The sequence below is a fragment of the Pollicipes pollicipes genome, unplaced genomic scaffold (assembly GCF_011947565.3).
Source record: "Pollicipes pollicipes isolate AB1234 unplaced genomic scaffold, Ppol_2.1 Scaffold_6052;HRSCAF=7182_pilon_pilon_pilon, whole genome shotgun sequence".
NCBI lineage: Eukaryota > Metazoa > Arthropoda > Thecostraca > Pollicipedomorpha > Pollicipedidae > Pollicipes > Pollicipes pollicipes.
Window position 1 is genome coordinate 15385469 of NW_023596805.1, and position 14218 is coordinate 15399686.

The 14218-nt window shown below is 57.2% G+C and overlaps 1 protein-coding gene across 2 annotated transcripts in view; it reads right to left on the reverse strand.

Annotated features, from left to right (window-relative positions):
• Positions 1 to 1989: 1989 nt before the first annotated feature.
• The window catches only part of LOC119104529 (galactoside alpha-(1,2)-fucosyltransferase 1), a 35425-nt gene continuing 23196 nt past the window's right edge, over positions 1990 to 14218 (reverse strand). For both annotated transcript variants that reach the window (XM_037228243.1, XM_037228244.1), the window contains 5 exons: positions 11751 to 11996; positions 10634 to 10748; positions 9125 to 9243; positions 7813 to 7961; positions 1990 to 2749 (listed from right to left, as the gene is read on the reverse strand). In XM_037228243.1, coding sequence (XP_037084138.1) covers positions 2613 to 2749; positions 7813 to 7961; positions 9125 to 9243; positions 10634 to 10748; positions 11751 to 11996 — 766 coding nt within the window. In that variant the 3' untranslated portion in view covers positions 1990 to 2612. The remainder of the gene's footprint in view (positions 2750 to 7812; positions 7962 to 9124; positions 9244 to 10633; positions 10749 to 11750; positions 11997 to 14218) is intronic.

A 14218-nucleotide genomic window follows, 5' to 3' on the forward strand; every position in this document is an offset into this window, starting at 1 on the left:
AACACTCCCCCCTCACACCTACTCCCGCCTATCCGAAATTCGTGACAACGCTGTTTGCTCTGCATCGCCTTTTACATATTCTACGCAAAGCATGAAGCTCCATCCTTGATCAAAATCCTCGTTACTTTCTTTTTTGTTTTACTCATGTCAGGAGCAGCCGGATTGTGCTACGTTTAGTTAGGTAAGGCTAGGTCTGGTTGGGACAGGTTAGCTTAGGCTGGCTTAACTTGGGTTATATTAGGTTGTGTTAGGTTGGCTTCGGTTACGTTACGTTACGTAGTTTATGTTAGACAGGCAAGCAAATGCAAGTGTTATCTGTAGAGGTTATTGGTTTCGAGGTACCCAGGCACTACTGCGTCATCGCATGCGCCCGCCATTCCACCTGAATGTCACCTGTGACCGCGCTCCTCCGTCCTCGGCTCGGCACTATTTGATACAAGCTGACCCACAGTAAGATTCTCGTTTATTGGCGATGATTGGTGGAGATGTCACATCTCTCCCGACCAGGCTTTACCGTTGTACATTCCAGGGGTGACGGGTGACGGTGACGCTGAGTCGTTGAGGTTACTGGCGAGCAACTGATGGCGAGCAAAGGCGACATATGACTAAATAGGACGACATGATTCCAGACTAATAAACGACACCAGGAGCAAAACGCACAGTGCATTGTAAAACATAAACCCACAGAAGAAAAACTATGAGACCCAGGCGTGACCGAGCGCAGACCTCGCTCATGGGTCTGCGAGTAGCCACGTTCTCCGTGCCACACCATAGCTGTGTCTCGAACGCACAGCAAGCGGAGCGGCGGAGCGCTTCCTCCCTGACGGTGTTGGCACAGCTGGCCGGCGGTGTGGGCACTGCTCCGGCGTCGGCGAAACTTCAGCCGTCCTTGTTCACAGCCGCGGCCAGCAGAGCTCGACCCGGCGGTCACGCGGGCCGCCTCCAGCGCGAGACGAGAGAGAGAGAGAGAGAGAGAGAGAGAGAGAGAGAGAGAGAGAGAGAGAGAGTAGAGAGAGAGAGAGAGAGAGAGAGAAGGAGAGAGAGAGAGAGAGAAGAGAGAGAGAGAGAGAGAGGAGAGGAGAGAGAGAGAGAGAGAGAGGCGAGAGAAGGAGAAGAGATGAGAGAATGAGGAGAGAGAGAGAGAGAGAGACAGAGACAGAGAGACAGAGAGACAGAGAGACAGATAGACAGGAGACAGAGAGACAGAGAGAAGAGACAGAGAGACAGAGAGACATAGAGACAACAGAGAGATAGAGACAGAGAGACAGAGAGAACAGAAGACAAGAGAGAAGAGAATAGAAGAGAACAGAGAGACAAGAGACAGAGAGACAGAGAACAGAGAGACAGAGAGCAGAGAGACAGAAGATACAGATGAGACAAGAGAGAGAGACAGAGAGAAGAGAGACGGAGACAGAGAGACAGAGATACAGAGAGATAGAGAAAGAGAGACAGAGAGACAGAAGATAAGAGAAGAGAGACAGAGACATAGACAGAGAGCAGAGAGACAGAGAGACAGAGAGACAGAGAGACAGAGACAGAGAGACAGAGAGACAGAGAGACAGAGAGACAGAGAGACAGAGAGACAGAGAGACAGAGAGACAGAGAGACAGAGAGACAGAGAGACAGAGAGAACAGAGAGACAGAGAGACAGAGAGCAGAGAGACAGAGATACAGAGAGACAGAGAGACGAGAGACAGAGAGACAGAGAGCAGAGAGACAGAGAGAAGAGAGAGAGAGAGAGAGAGAGAGAGAGAGAGAGAGATAGAGAGAGAGAAGAGAGAGAGAGAGAGAGAGAGAGAGAGAGAGAGAGGAGAGAGAGAGAGAGAGAGAGAGAGAGAGAGAGAGGAGAGAGAGAGAGAGAGAGAGAGAGAGAGAGAGAGAGAGAGAGAGAGAGAGACAGAGAGAGAGAGAGAGAGAGAGAGAGAAGAGAGAGAGAGAGAGAGAGGAGAGAGAGAGAGAGAGTAGAGAGAGAGAGAGAGAGAGAGAGAGAGAGAGAGAGAGAGAGAGAGAGAGAGAGAGCCGTCACTGCTGGCTGCCCGTCGTCGGCCGTCACCAACAGGACAGCCCGCTCGGCACTAGACGTGCCGGCCACACCAGCCACGCTTCACAGTGCACCTCCAGCCGGCGTGGAGCGGCTCTGCCTGAGAGCGTGTTCCACCTTGGTGCACGCTCGGTCACTCAGCGCTGCATCGCATCGAAGCAGCTGCATCGAAGCAGCCCGCCGAGGTAATACTGAACTCTTCCAAGAGCCCGTGTCTGCAGCAGCTCCGCTGATCTCCGCCTGCTGCGCGCTGGCTGCTGCCGAGGATGTCAGCAGGCGCCGTCCGTCGAACAGTCACCGGAGTTCTGTCCGTCCCACAGGCTTCGGTCCCTCCTCATAGAGTCAGGCCCCTCCTCACAGAGTCTGGCCTTTCCGCACGGAGTCAGATCCCTCCTCACAGAGTCAGGTCACTCCTCACAGAGTCTGGCCTTTCCACACGGAGTCAGATCCTTCCTCACAGAGTCAGGTCACTCCTCAAAGAGTCAGGATTTCCTCACAGTGCTAGGTCCTTCCTCACAGAGTCAGGCCTTGCCCCACAGAGTGAGGTCCTTTCCCACAGTCCGGTCCGCTGTCACGTGCAGAATCTACAGTGGGGCAGAAGACGTCCGCGAGGATCCAAAAATGTGGCGTTGATGCCGCCCAGCCGCAGCTCGGTGACGATCTCGTGCTCCAGCTCCGAGAAGCCGTCCGCCAGGATCATGTCCCCACCTGAGGCCGGTAAGACGACTTTGGTGAGGATACACGCGAGCGGCATTGCTGGATACCCGTTACCAGCACAGGTGCGTCAATGTTGGCTGCTCGCCGTCAGTGACGTCACGCCGCTCTCGTCACTGACGAAGACGCGCCACAAGTAGACATATACTGGTGGTGAAAGAACATCAATGGCAAAGAAGGACCATCGGTGGAAAACACGTCACTGGTGGACAGACGTTGCTGCTGAATACAAATACCTCGGCGAACCGCGACCATGGTGGACAAAGCGTGACGATGGTGGACAAAATCAGCGGTTAAAAGACGTCCTTGATAACGGTTGAATAACATTTGGGGAGGGGGGAGGGGGCAATGTTCAAATACTTGTGGCTGACTTCTTTGTGTTTTGCAATCGACATTGCAATGAGATCATTGTCCGAAAAGTGTGGTTCCGAACGTGTCTGTTTGGCGCACGTACCCGGCCACCCCCTCCATGTATGTATCTGCTTGGCGCACGTGCCCGGTCACCCATTCATGAATGTGTCTGCTTGGCGCACGTGCCCGGCCACCCCTCCATGTATGTGTCTGCTTGGCGCACGTGCCCGGTCACCCCCTTCATGAATGTGTCTGCTTGGCGCACGTGCCCGGTCACTCTTTCATGAATGTGTCCGCTTGGCGCACGTGCCCGGTCACTCCTTCATGAATGTGTCTGCTTGGCGCACGTGCCCGGTCACCCCTTCATGAGCCTGTGCGGCACCTCCGGGTTAAGTTTCACAGGTGATTTTACGTACCCTGACGTTTAACTGTTTGCGCGGCCGTGTTTGCCGACCTCATAAATGCCTTGCCTGCTTACGCAGACCCCACATGCTCGATGTTGGTCGGAACTGAGGAAGGGGAGGCCAAGGCGGGCTCATTTCTCGAGTTTAAAACTGCACGACGATCTTTTCAAGCAGTTGCAGTGTCTCATAAGCGCAGTGTGTGATGGCGGTATCTGATCTGAAGATGCGCTCTTCGTTACCATAGCGGCTCCCAGAAAATGTAAAAGCACCCTCCGCATGCGCTTCTGACGGCATGTTGGCCCGTCCCCAGGCTTTTTGTTGGGCTGATCACCGGCTGGATGTTCGTGCACGTCATCATCCTCATCACCATCAGCCACGCGGGCTGATGGGGAGCCAAACCAGCAACTTGCGTGGGCGCTAGCGTCACCCTTGAAATTTACATCATAGATGACACATCTACCAGCGCGGTAGACGTGCCCTCTTTGAGCCCGTTTATGCGAGTGTATAAAACCCCGAATCGCCCGTCATTGGACTCTCAGAATAGTTGAAGCAGGAATCGTCATCCATTACGATGCATTTAGTCTATCTGCTGGAGGTCGCCCCTGTGAACAAGCTACGGACACGGGTCTTTTGACGCTCCTCTGATCTCTGGAATCCTCTCGATCCTTTGCTCGCGTTCTGTGCTAAGTCCATCTTTCCATATGATATCGTTGGCATTTCAATTCAATACGTGAAACCGCTTTGCTAACATGTGCTGCAATATGCCAATTCTACTTTAAGTCGTCGTCTTTAAGTCGTCGTCAGAGCTGTCTTGCGCATATATCGCGATAACGCCGCGAACCACCGTTCCATTAGCTGACACCATTTTCTTCTTACAAAGAGGATAAGAATGTAGCAGGAACTTGCTGCTTATTCAACTTCCCCAGAATTTGTTCGCGTCGCACATAGGAAAATTTGTGTAGCCACAACCCATTCAGCCTTCTCTTCAGAACGGCAACATTTGTCCACAGACCTAGTACTCACCCATTAGGCATACTCGTGAATGGATGGCACTGCCAGGGCATGTAACGATCGGTACACGTTTCTCATCGATACAGCGGTGGACGCACAGCGCCTGCCGACACACAGCTGCGTACAGCGGTGGACACAGAGGCTGCCGACACACAGCTGCGTACAGCGGTGGACACAGAGGCTGCCGACACACAGCTGCGTACAGCGGTGGGCACAGAGGCTGCCGACACACAGCTGCGTACAGCGGTGGGCACAGAGGCTGCCGACACACAGCTGCGTACAGTGGTGGACGCACAGCGCCTGCCGACACACAGCTGCGTGTAGCGGTGGGCACAGAGGCTGCCGACCCACAGCTGCGTACAGCGGTGGGCACAGAGGCTGCCGACCCACAGCTGCGTACAGCGGTGGACACAGAGGCTGCCGACACACAGCTGCGTACAGCGGTGGGCACAGAGGCTGCCGACACACAGCTGCGTACAGCGGTGGGCACAGAGGCTGCCGACACACAGCTGCGTACAGCGGTGGACACAGAGGCTGCCGACACACAGCTGCGTACAGCGGTGGGCACAGAGGCTGCCGACACACAGCTGCGTACAGCGGTGGGCACAGAGGCTGCCGACACACAGCTGCGTACAGTGGTGGACGCACAGCGCCTGCCGACACACAGCTGCGTGTAGCGGTGGGCACAGAGGCTGCCGACCCACAGCTGCGTACAGCGGTGGGCACAGAGGCTGCCGACCCACAGCTGCGTACAGCGGTGGACATAGCGGCTGCCGACGCACAGCTGCGTACAGTGGTGGGCACAGAGGCTGCCGACACACAGCTGCGTACAGCGGTGGACACAGAGGCTGCCGACACACAGCTGCGTACAGCGGTGGGCACAGAGGCTGCCGACACACAGCTGCGTACAGCGGTGGACATAGCGGCTGCCGACACACAGCTGCGTACAGCGGTGGACATAGCGGCTGCCGACACACAGCTGCGTACAGCGGTGGACACAGAGGCTGCCGACACACAGCTGCGTACAGCGGTGGGCACAGAGGCTGCCGACACACAGCTGCGTACAGTGGTGGGCACAGAGGCTGCCGACACACAGCTGCGTACAGCGGTGGACACAGAGGCTGCCGACACACAGCTGCGTACAGCGGTGGGCACAGAGGCTGCCGACACACAGCTGCGTACAGCGGTGGGCACAGAGGCTGCCGACACACAGCTGCGTACAGCGGTGGACACAGAGGCTGCCGACACACAGCTGCGTACAGCGGTGGGCACAGAGGCTGCCGACACACAGCTGCGTACAGCGGTGGGCACAGAGGCTGCCGACACACAGCTGCGTACAGTGGTGGACGCCTGCCGACACACAGCTGCGTGTAGCGGTGGGCACAGAGGCTGCCGACCCACAGCTGCGTACAGCGGTGGGCACAGAGGCTGCCGACCCACAGCTGCGTACAGCGGTGGACACAGAGGCTGCCGACACACAGCTGCGTACAGCGGTGGACACAGAGGCTGCCGACACACAGCTGCGTACAGCGGTGGACACAGAGGCTGCCGACACACAGCTGCGTACAGCGGTGGACACAGAGGCTGCCGACACACAGCTGCGTACAGTGGTGGGCACAGAGGCTGCCGACACACAGCTGCGTACAGCGGTGGACATAGCGGCTGCCGACGCACAGCTGCGTACAGTGGTGGACACAGTGGCTGCTGACCCACAGCTGCGTACAGTGGTGGGCACAGAGGCTGCCGACACACAGCTGCGTACAGCGGTGGGCACAGAGGCTGCCGACACACAGCTGCGTACAGCGGTGGACACAGAGGCTGCCGACACACAGCTGCGTACAGCGGTGGGCACAGAGGCTGCCGACACACAGCTGCGTACAGCGGTGGACACAGAGGCTGCCGACACACAGCTGCGTACAGCGGTGGACACAGAGGCTGCCGACACACAGCTGCGTACAGCGGTGGACATAGCGGCTGCCGACGCACAGCTGCGTACAGTGGTGGACGCACAGAGGCTGCCGACACACAGCTGCGTACAGCGGTGGGCACAGAGGCTGCCGACGCACAGCTGCGTACAGCGGTGGACACAGAGGCTGCCGACACACAGCTGCGTACAGCGGTGGGCACAGAGGCTGCCGACACACAGCTGCGTACAGCGGTGGGCACAGAGGCTGCCGACACACAGCTGCGTACAGTGGTGGACGCACAGAGGCTGCCGACACACAGCTGCGTACAGCGGTGGGCACAGAGGCTGCCGACGCACAGCTGCGTACAGCGGTGGACATAGCGGCTGCCGACACACAGCTGCGTACAGTGGTGGACGCACAGTGGCTGCTGACCCACAGCTGCGTACAGCGGTGGGCACAGAGGCTGCCGACACACAGCTGCGTACAGCGGTGGACACAGAGGCTGCCGACACACAGCTGCGTACAGTGGTGGACGCACAGAGGCTGCCGACACACAGCTGCGTACAGCGGTGGGCACAGAGGCTGCCGACGCACAGCTGCGTACAGCGGTGGACACAGAGGCTGCCGACACACAGCTGCGTACAGCGGTGGACGCACAGCGCCTGCTGACCCATAGCTGCGGCTACGATGCATTGTTAGTGGATGCGCAGAGCCCGTAAATACGTGCCACGTGTGAACATGTAAACTGATGCACATCTGGCGTTAGTAAATATATGTAAATGGTGGATACAACTGAATACTGGGCCTACGTCACTGGCGGCACAAGCTAACACCAGCAACGTCGCTGGTGGGCACGAGACACCAGCCAACACCATCTGAGTCACTGGTGGGCACGAGACACCAGCCAACACCATCAACGTCGCTGGTGGGCACGAGACACCAACCAACACCATTGACGTCCCTGGTGGGCACGGGACACCAGCCAGAACGATGTGAGTCACTGGCCAACGCCATCTATGCACTTTCTAGCGAAGTACGAAGGTCGATTACCGTCCGGCGGAAGCGCATGACTCACTGCGGTGTTGATTTGAGCGTTGTTGACTCAGCTCTGTCGCGGCTGATGTCTGATATTCGTTACAACACTCGCTTGATGGTGGATGCTATCGAACGAGTTCGAGCCATGAGCACGTGCTGTGTACTACCTCATTGATTGCGTCACAGCACGATCACATAGACACGAAAATAAATTGAGCCACTGAAATGCTGGATTGTGAGATTTCGCGCTCGCTGACAAATTTAAGACCCTTGTATTTTTATTTCGAGGAACTGAAAGATACTTCCCATACAGTCACCAAAGCCTGCAAAACGCGAGCAACATCCTGACCTGCAAGAAACGCGCCGAAAAATCCGTATGTGCCGTAGTCAAACACGGTGTGGTTGCAGGCAGCCAGGAGAGCCAGGTCGAGCTCTGGGCCGGGTGTCACAGCGCGTGAATCGCCGATCACGTACACATCATCGGCCAGCAGGTGCTCCCTGAAAGAAGGGGCCCCAGTCAGACTGAGAAGAGGACCAAGAGTCAGACTGAGATGAGGGGCCACAGGGAGGCTGAGAGGAGGGGCCATAGCGAGACTGGGAGAAGGGTTTACAGTGAGACTGAGAGGGAGACCACAGTGGAGTTGGCAGGAGGGGCCACAGTGAGACTGAGAGAAGGGTTTACAGTGAGACTGAGAGGGAGGCCACAGTGGAGTTGGCAGGAGGGGCCACAGTGAGACTGAGAGAAGGGTTTACAGTGAGACTGAGAGGGAGGCCACAGTGGAGTTGGTAGGAGGGGCCACAGTGAGACTGAGAGAAGGGTTTACAGTGAGACTGAGAGGGAGGCCACAGTGGAGTTGGCAGGAGGGGCCACAGTGAGACTGAGAGGGAGGCCGCAGTGGAGTTGGCAGGAGGGGCCACAGTGAGACTGAGAGGGAGGCCACAGTGGAGTTGGCAGGAGGGGCCACAGTGAGACTGAGAGGGAGGCCACAGTGGAGTTGGCAGGAGGGGCCACAGTGAGACTGAGAGGGAGGCCACAGTGGAGTTGGCAGGAGGGGCCACAGTGAGACTGAGAGGGAGGCCACAGTGGAGTTGGCAGGAGGGGCCACAGTGAGACTGAGAGCATGAGTTACAACGAGATTGAGAGAGAGTCACAGTGAAAAGAAAGGCAAGACTCACGGTGAAATTGTAAATAACCAATTGGTAGGTGGACCACAGTGAAATAAGAAAGGCCTTCAGCTCCTGATTGTTTCGTTGTTTTAGCTGGGAGGTCTTATTCTGACAATAATCGATTTGCAGTATACCGAGTGGTACTGGATGCATAGAATTACCAGGGAAGCACTGGATTTATAAAATATACCCATATAAACAAATTATATACATGCATACTATATACATATAATAAAACAAACCCAACTTAAGGCTCAGTTTTAGATTTTGTCAATGTAGCTAATGCCTCCTTGATAACATCGTGTAACCAATGCCTTCTCGTAAACTGAAGGCCGATTACTGTCAAAATCACATTTTCCAGGTGACAAAATGAGATGCCACGACACCGCGAGGGGCCACAGCTGAGCTCGAAGGCGACGCCGCAGTCCTCGGACCACATGTGCCCGTCCGTGGCGCCTGGTCCAGCTGGTCGTCAATGACCATAGACGGCTTACCTGCACCAATGTAGGTCATCGCTTGTCACGATGAACACTGTATTGGTGTATCGCTTCCGACACAGCGCCATGGCAGATGTGTAGAACGACACGTGCACTGGGTTCCCGTGAAAAACTGACTGCAAAAGAAAACAAATGCACTACAGTAGGTCAAATGCACTATAATAGGTCAACTGTGCGAGGAAATCGTAAGCCCGATGCGGGCGAAGACATGCGCGCCGAGCTGGCCTACCATGTGGAGATGACTGTTGAAGCATGGCGAGGGAAATTGAGCAAAATCAGTTATAACAATACGCAAATACTGGGATCACTCGATCCAAAAGTTGTGCGTTGACGAGAGCGGGCGTTTATGTGTGCCCCAGCGGCTGTCTGGAAAGGTATGACCCGCTCCAGTCAGTTAATGTTTGCCTCAGCGGCTGTCTGGAAAGATATGACCCGCTCCAGTCAGTTTACGTGTGCCTCAGCGGCTGTATGGAAAGGCATGACCCGCTCCAGTCAGTTTATGTGTGCCTCAGCGGCTGTCTGGAAAGGCATGACCCGCTCCAGTCAGTTTGCGTGTGCCTCAGCGGCTCTCTGGAAAGGTATGACCCGCTCCAGTCAGTTTATGTGTGCCTCAGCAGCTCTCTGGAAAGGCATGACCCGCTCCAGTCGGTTTACGGGTGCCTCAGCGGCTCTCTGGAAAGGCATGACCCGCTCCAGTCAGTTAGAGCCGTGTGGCAGTTTGAGATGAGCCCGAGTCACTTCCGTCGGCTCAGCCTGCCGGCGACGAGCGACTGTTTACCACCGGTCTGCGGAGGCTCGGCTCAGCAGCACCCAGCGCCCGCTCCAGACTCAGCAGCACCCAGCGCCCGCTCCAGGCTCAGCAGCATCCAGCGCCCGCTCCAGGCTCAGCGGCATCCAGCGCCCACTCCAGGCTCAGCAGCACCCAGCGTCCGCTCCAGGCTCAGCAGCACCCAGCACCCGCTCCAGGCTCGGCAGCATCCAGCGCCCGCTCCAGGTCAGCAGCATCCAGCGCCCGCTCCAGGCTCAGCAGCACCCAGTGCCCGCTCCAGGCTCAGCAGCATCCAGCGCCCGCTCCAGGCTCAGCAGCATCCAGCGCCCACTCCAGGCTCAGCAGCATGCAGCGCCCGTTCCAAGCTCAGCAGCACCCAGTGCCCGCTCTAGGCTCAGCAGCATCCAGCGCCCGCTCCAGGCTCAGCAGCATCCAGCGCCCACTCCAAGCGCGTCAAAGCGTCTCCTGTTGCTCTGGTTCCTGCGCTGGGCTGTGCCTGTGGCCCACTGAGGCAGATGTTGCGTTGAAGAGACACCAGTAGTTATTAAAACTGTTTTGTGTTTTGAAGATGTCTGCATATGATTTGTGGTTCTAATTTTGCGGTGCCATTAATTATACATAATTTGATATACATAATTTACAATGCATATCTCTGTGGACCCATTATCTCCCATTTGCTCGCGGCGCAGCCCTCCACATCGTCTGAGCCCCCCTCCTGCCCTGCTATGTATCCGTACCTTGAGGTGGGCGGCGTAGTCCGTCCTGCGCACGTGGACACCGACGAACGTCAGCCCGGCCCGGCCTTGGCTCACCTCCAGCAGCTTGATCTGTGCATGCCGTGAAAGCTCTGGCCTGGCGCAGAAGACGGTCCGGCTCAGCACTTTAGCTCCTCATTCGCAGGGGCCGGGTTCAAGGCTAGGTAAACGCCGGCCTTTTTGCTTCACACGCACAGAAAGCGTCAATGGAGCTGCTGGCGCTGGTAATGCATGAAATTACGCGCATGGGGGGGGGGCTTGCAAGAATACCGAGAGGAACCCTATCATGCGAGGGCAAATAATCAGACTGCGGCGTTGCGCTACGTCCCATAACAAGCTATCCCGCAATCTCGAGAGTTTACTGCGGCGTTGCGCTACGTCCCATAACAAGCTATCCCGCAATCTCGAGAGTTTACTGCGGCGTTGCGCTACGTCCCATAACAAGCTATCCCGCAATCTCCAAAGTTTACTGCGGCGTTGCGCTACGTCCCATAACAAGCTATCCCGCAATCTCGAGGGTTTACAGCTTCACGGTCTTTACGGTCTTGCAGCTGCGCTGGTATCGACTTAAGCCCTCCTCCCCCACCCCCTCCGACTTGATGGTCAATCGTCAAGCCGCCCTCTGACCATAGCCTGCCCTGACCTGACGCCCTTCTGCCCCACATCCCTCTCCTCCCCCCTCCTCTTCATCTGTCTCGCTCCATACATTTCGCTTTGTTCTGCGTCGAATGACAGTCAGCTCTACCCCTTCTCCCGTTCACTACCAACTCCGCCTGTTGGCAGACTCCTGACTCAATTCCCCTCCCGCCCTGGCCCAAACTCCGCTCCCGCCCTGATCCCAACTCCGCTCCCGCCCTGACCCAAACTCCGCTCCCGCTCTGACCCAACTGCGCTCCTGCCCTGACCCAACTTCGTTCTCGCCCTGACCCAGCTCCGCTCCCGCCCGGACCCAAACTCCGCTCCCGCCCTGACCCAATTTCACTCCCATCCTAACCCAACTCCGCTCCCCCTGACCTAAATTCGCTCTCCCTGACCCAAATTCGTTCTCGCCATACCCCAACTTTGCTCCCGCCCTGACCCAACCCCGCCCTCTACTGACCTCACGGTGAACTCGTCGCACAGCTGGCGCCGGTAGCTCCAGAACAGCCGCACCCGGTGCGGGTAGTAGTCGATCCGCCAGCTGTGCGCGCGCCGCTCCTCGTCGCTAAGCTGCTCGAACGCGTCCACCATGGTCGCGGTGTGCCGCTCAGCGCACGCGTCACTCACCACAGGCAGTGTCGTGTCGGGGAACATGTGACGCATGAAGCGTAGCAAAGACGGCGTGGCCACTGCCGTCATGTTGTACCTGGCGGAGGTGGCGGAGGTCACGGTGGGTCACGGACGGGTCACGGTGGGTCATCGATGGTCGTGGCAGGTTACAACACGTAAAATCATGGCCATCAAACCGCTAGCCTGTGGGGCAGGCGGACCGGTCTCCCCGCCTGCTGACAAATGTATCAACAGCGACGCACACACTCCGCCATCTTATGTCAGTTTATAACGCCCTGTGTCGATCCTGGGCAGCTGTCGTGTTTGCATGGACTGGTAAAGGCCGGCTCGATGCTGACATGCGGTTTGTGTTTCCCCGTTACCTTTCTGATTTAAACCGAAACATGGCAGCGCCAGGCCCGGCCCGGACCGCAGCCGAAGCAGGCACGGCCGACACGACTTTGACGCGTGGGGTGACTTGCCATCTGGCCGAATCCGGTGGGAGAGCGACGGCTGGCGTTCGGACCGTAACCGGAATACATACGGCCAGGGGCCTGTCACTACTTCAGCCGCCACAGGCACACTTCCGCCGTCTGTGACGTCACAAGAGTACTAGTCCAAGGGCCTGTCACTACTGCAGCCGCCACAGGCACACCTCCATCGGTCTGTGACGTCACAAGAGCGCTAGTCCGACTGCCCTGAGCTTCGCTGCCGACGTCGCAGGGGATGTCTTTGTGCCCGAGCAGAGGCAGCATATAGGAAGCTGCGAGAGCACTCGGATCTGCTCAGTTGGATTCATTGTGCAGCACCTGTGACACTGGAGCATAGCCTGGGCATGCAAGGCGGCATATGGAGCTGCAGCTTTGTGTGCTGTATGCACTGAAGCCGGACATTGCGGCATATGGAGCTGCAGCTTTGTGTGCTGTGTGCACTGAAGCCGGACAATGCGATATCCTAAATATCAAGTCATCGATCTAGCATCTCGGGTGGTGCGGCGGTGTCCACACACCTGAATCCAGTTGCCGATGGGGAAGCGGGACCGGTACCCGTGCCATTTGCATCGGACCGATCATTTTTGTGCATGTCACTTCTTGTATTTCGCCTTGGGTTGCATGTATGCAGGATCAGAAGCCATCACAAAATGTCATGTTGCTTGCAGCGTACCATTTCCACCCGCCATTGACCGCGGGGGGTTAAATCCCCCTCCCCCTTTCCCCGTGTTGAATAGTCGCGATGATTAAAGAGCACCCTACGATATCGCTGCGAAATTGCCAGCAGCCGCAAACTGAGAGTTCTTCGTATTGTGCCAAACTTAGAACCCTGAGACCCTAACAGACCGAGCGTAAGTGATGCCGGAGTGGCCTTACGTTTAACCGGTTTCTTTCACAGCAACACATAACCGAAGATAAACTGACACGCAAGCCGAACGAAAGATCGTATTTTAAATCTGCTAGCAGGAAAAGTGAGGTAATTAGTTTATCATTCATATGCCTTGTCATTGAGTTGTTTCAATATGACACACTGCAAAACTGGCATGTCAAATAAAAAAAGTATATCCAACATTCTTCTTGTCTCAGACTCGAAATTTTTAGAAAAAAACATGAAAACATGGTCTAGGTACAAATAAGACGGATGTCTTGTATAAAAAAGTTTTAGTAATAAAGTTCAGTACTATAGTTTTCATGAAGTTTCAAGCAACTTTTTGTAACAATGACTGACTTATGGCTTGAAATGCATTACAGTCCATGTTGCCCGTGCCCAGGTGCCCGGCCCGCGGCGGCGGCGGGCGTCGGGGCTCAGGTCTGTCGCAGCGGCGGCGGGCGTCGGGGCTCAAGTCCGTCGCAGCGGCGGCGGGCGTCGGGGCTCAGGTCTGTCGCAGCGGCGGCGGGTGTCGGGGCTCAGGTCTGTCGCAGCGGCGGCGGGCGTCGGGGCTCAGGTCTGTCGCAGCGGCGGCGGGCGTCGGGGCTCAGGTCTGTCGCAGCGGCGGCGGGTGTCGGGGCTCAGGTCTGTCGCAGCGGCGGCGGGCGTCGGGGCTCAGGTCTGTCGCAGCGGCGGCGGGCGTCGGGGCTCAGGTCTGTCGCAGCGGCGGCGGGTGTCGGGGCTCAGGTCTGTCGCAGCGGCGGCGGGGTCGGGGCTCAGGTCTGTCGCAGCGCGTCGGGGGCTCAGGTCCTGTCGCAGCGGCGGCGGGTGTCGGGGCTTAGGTCCGTCGCAGCGGCGGCGGGTGTCGGGGCTCAGGTCTGTCGCAGCGGCGGCGGCGTCGGGGCTCAGGTCTGTCGCAGCGGCGGGCGTCGGGGCTCAGGTCTGTCGCAGCGGCGTCGG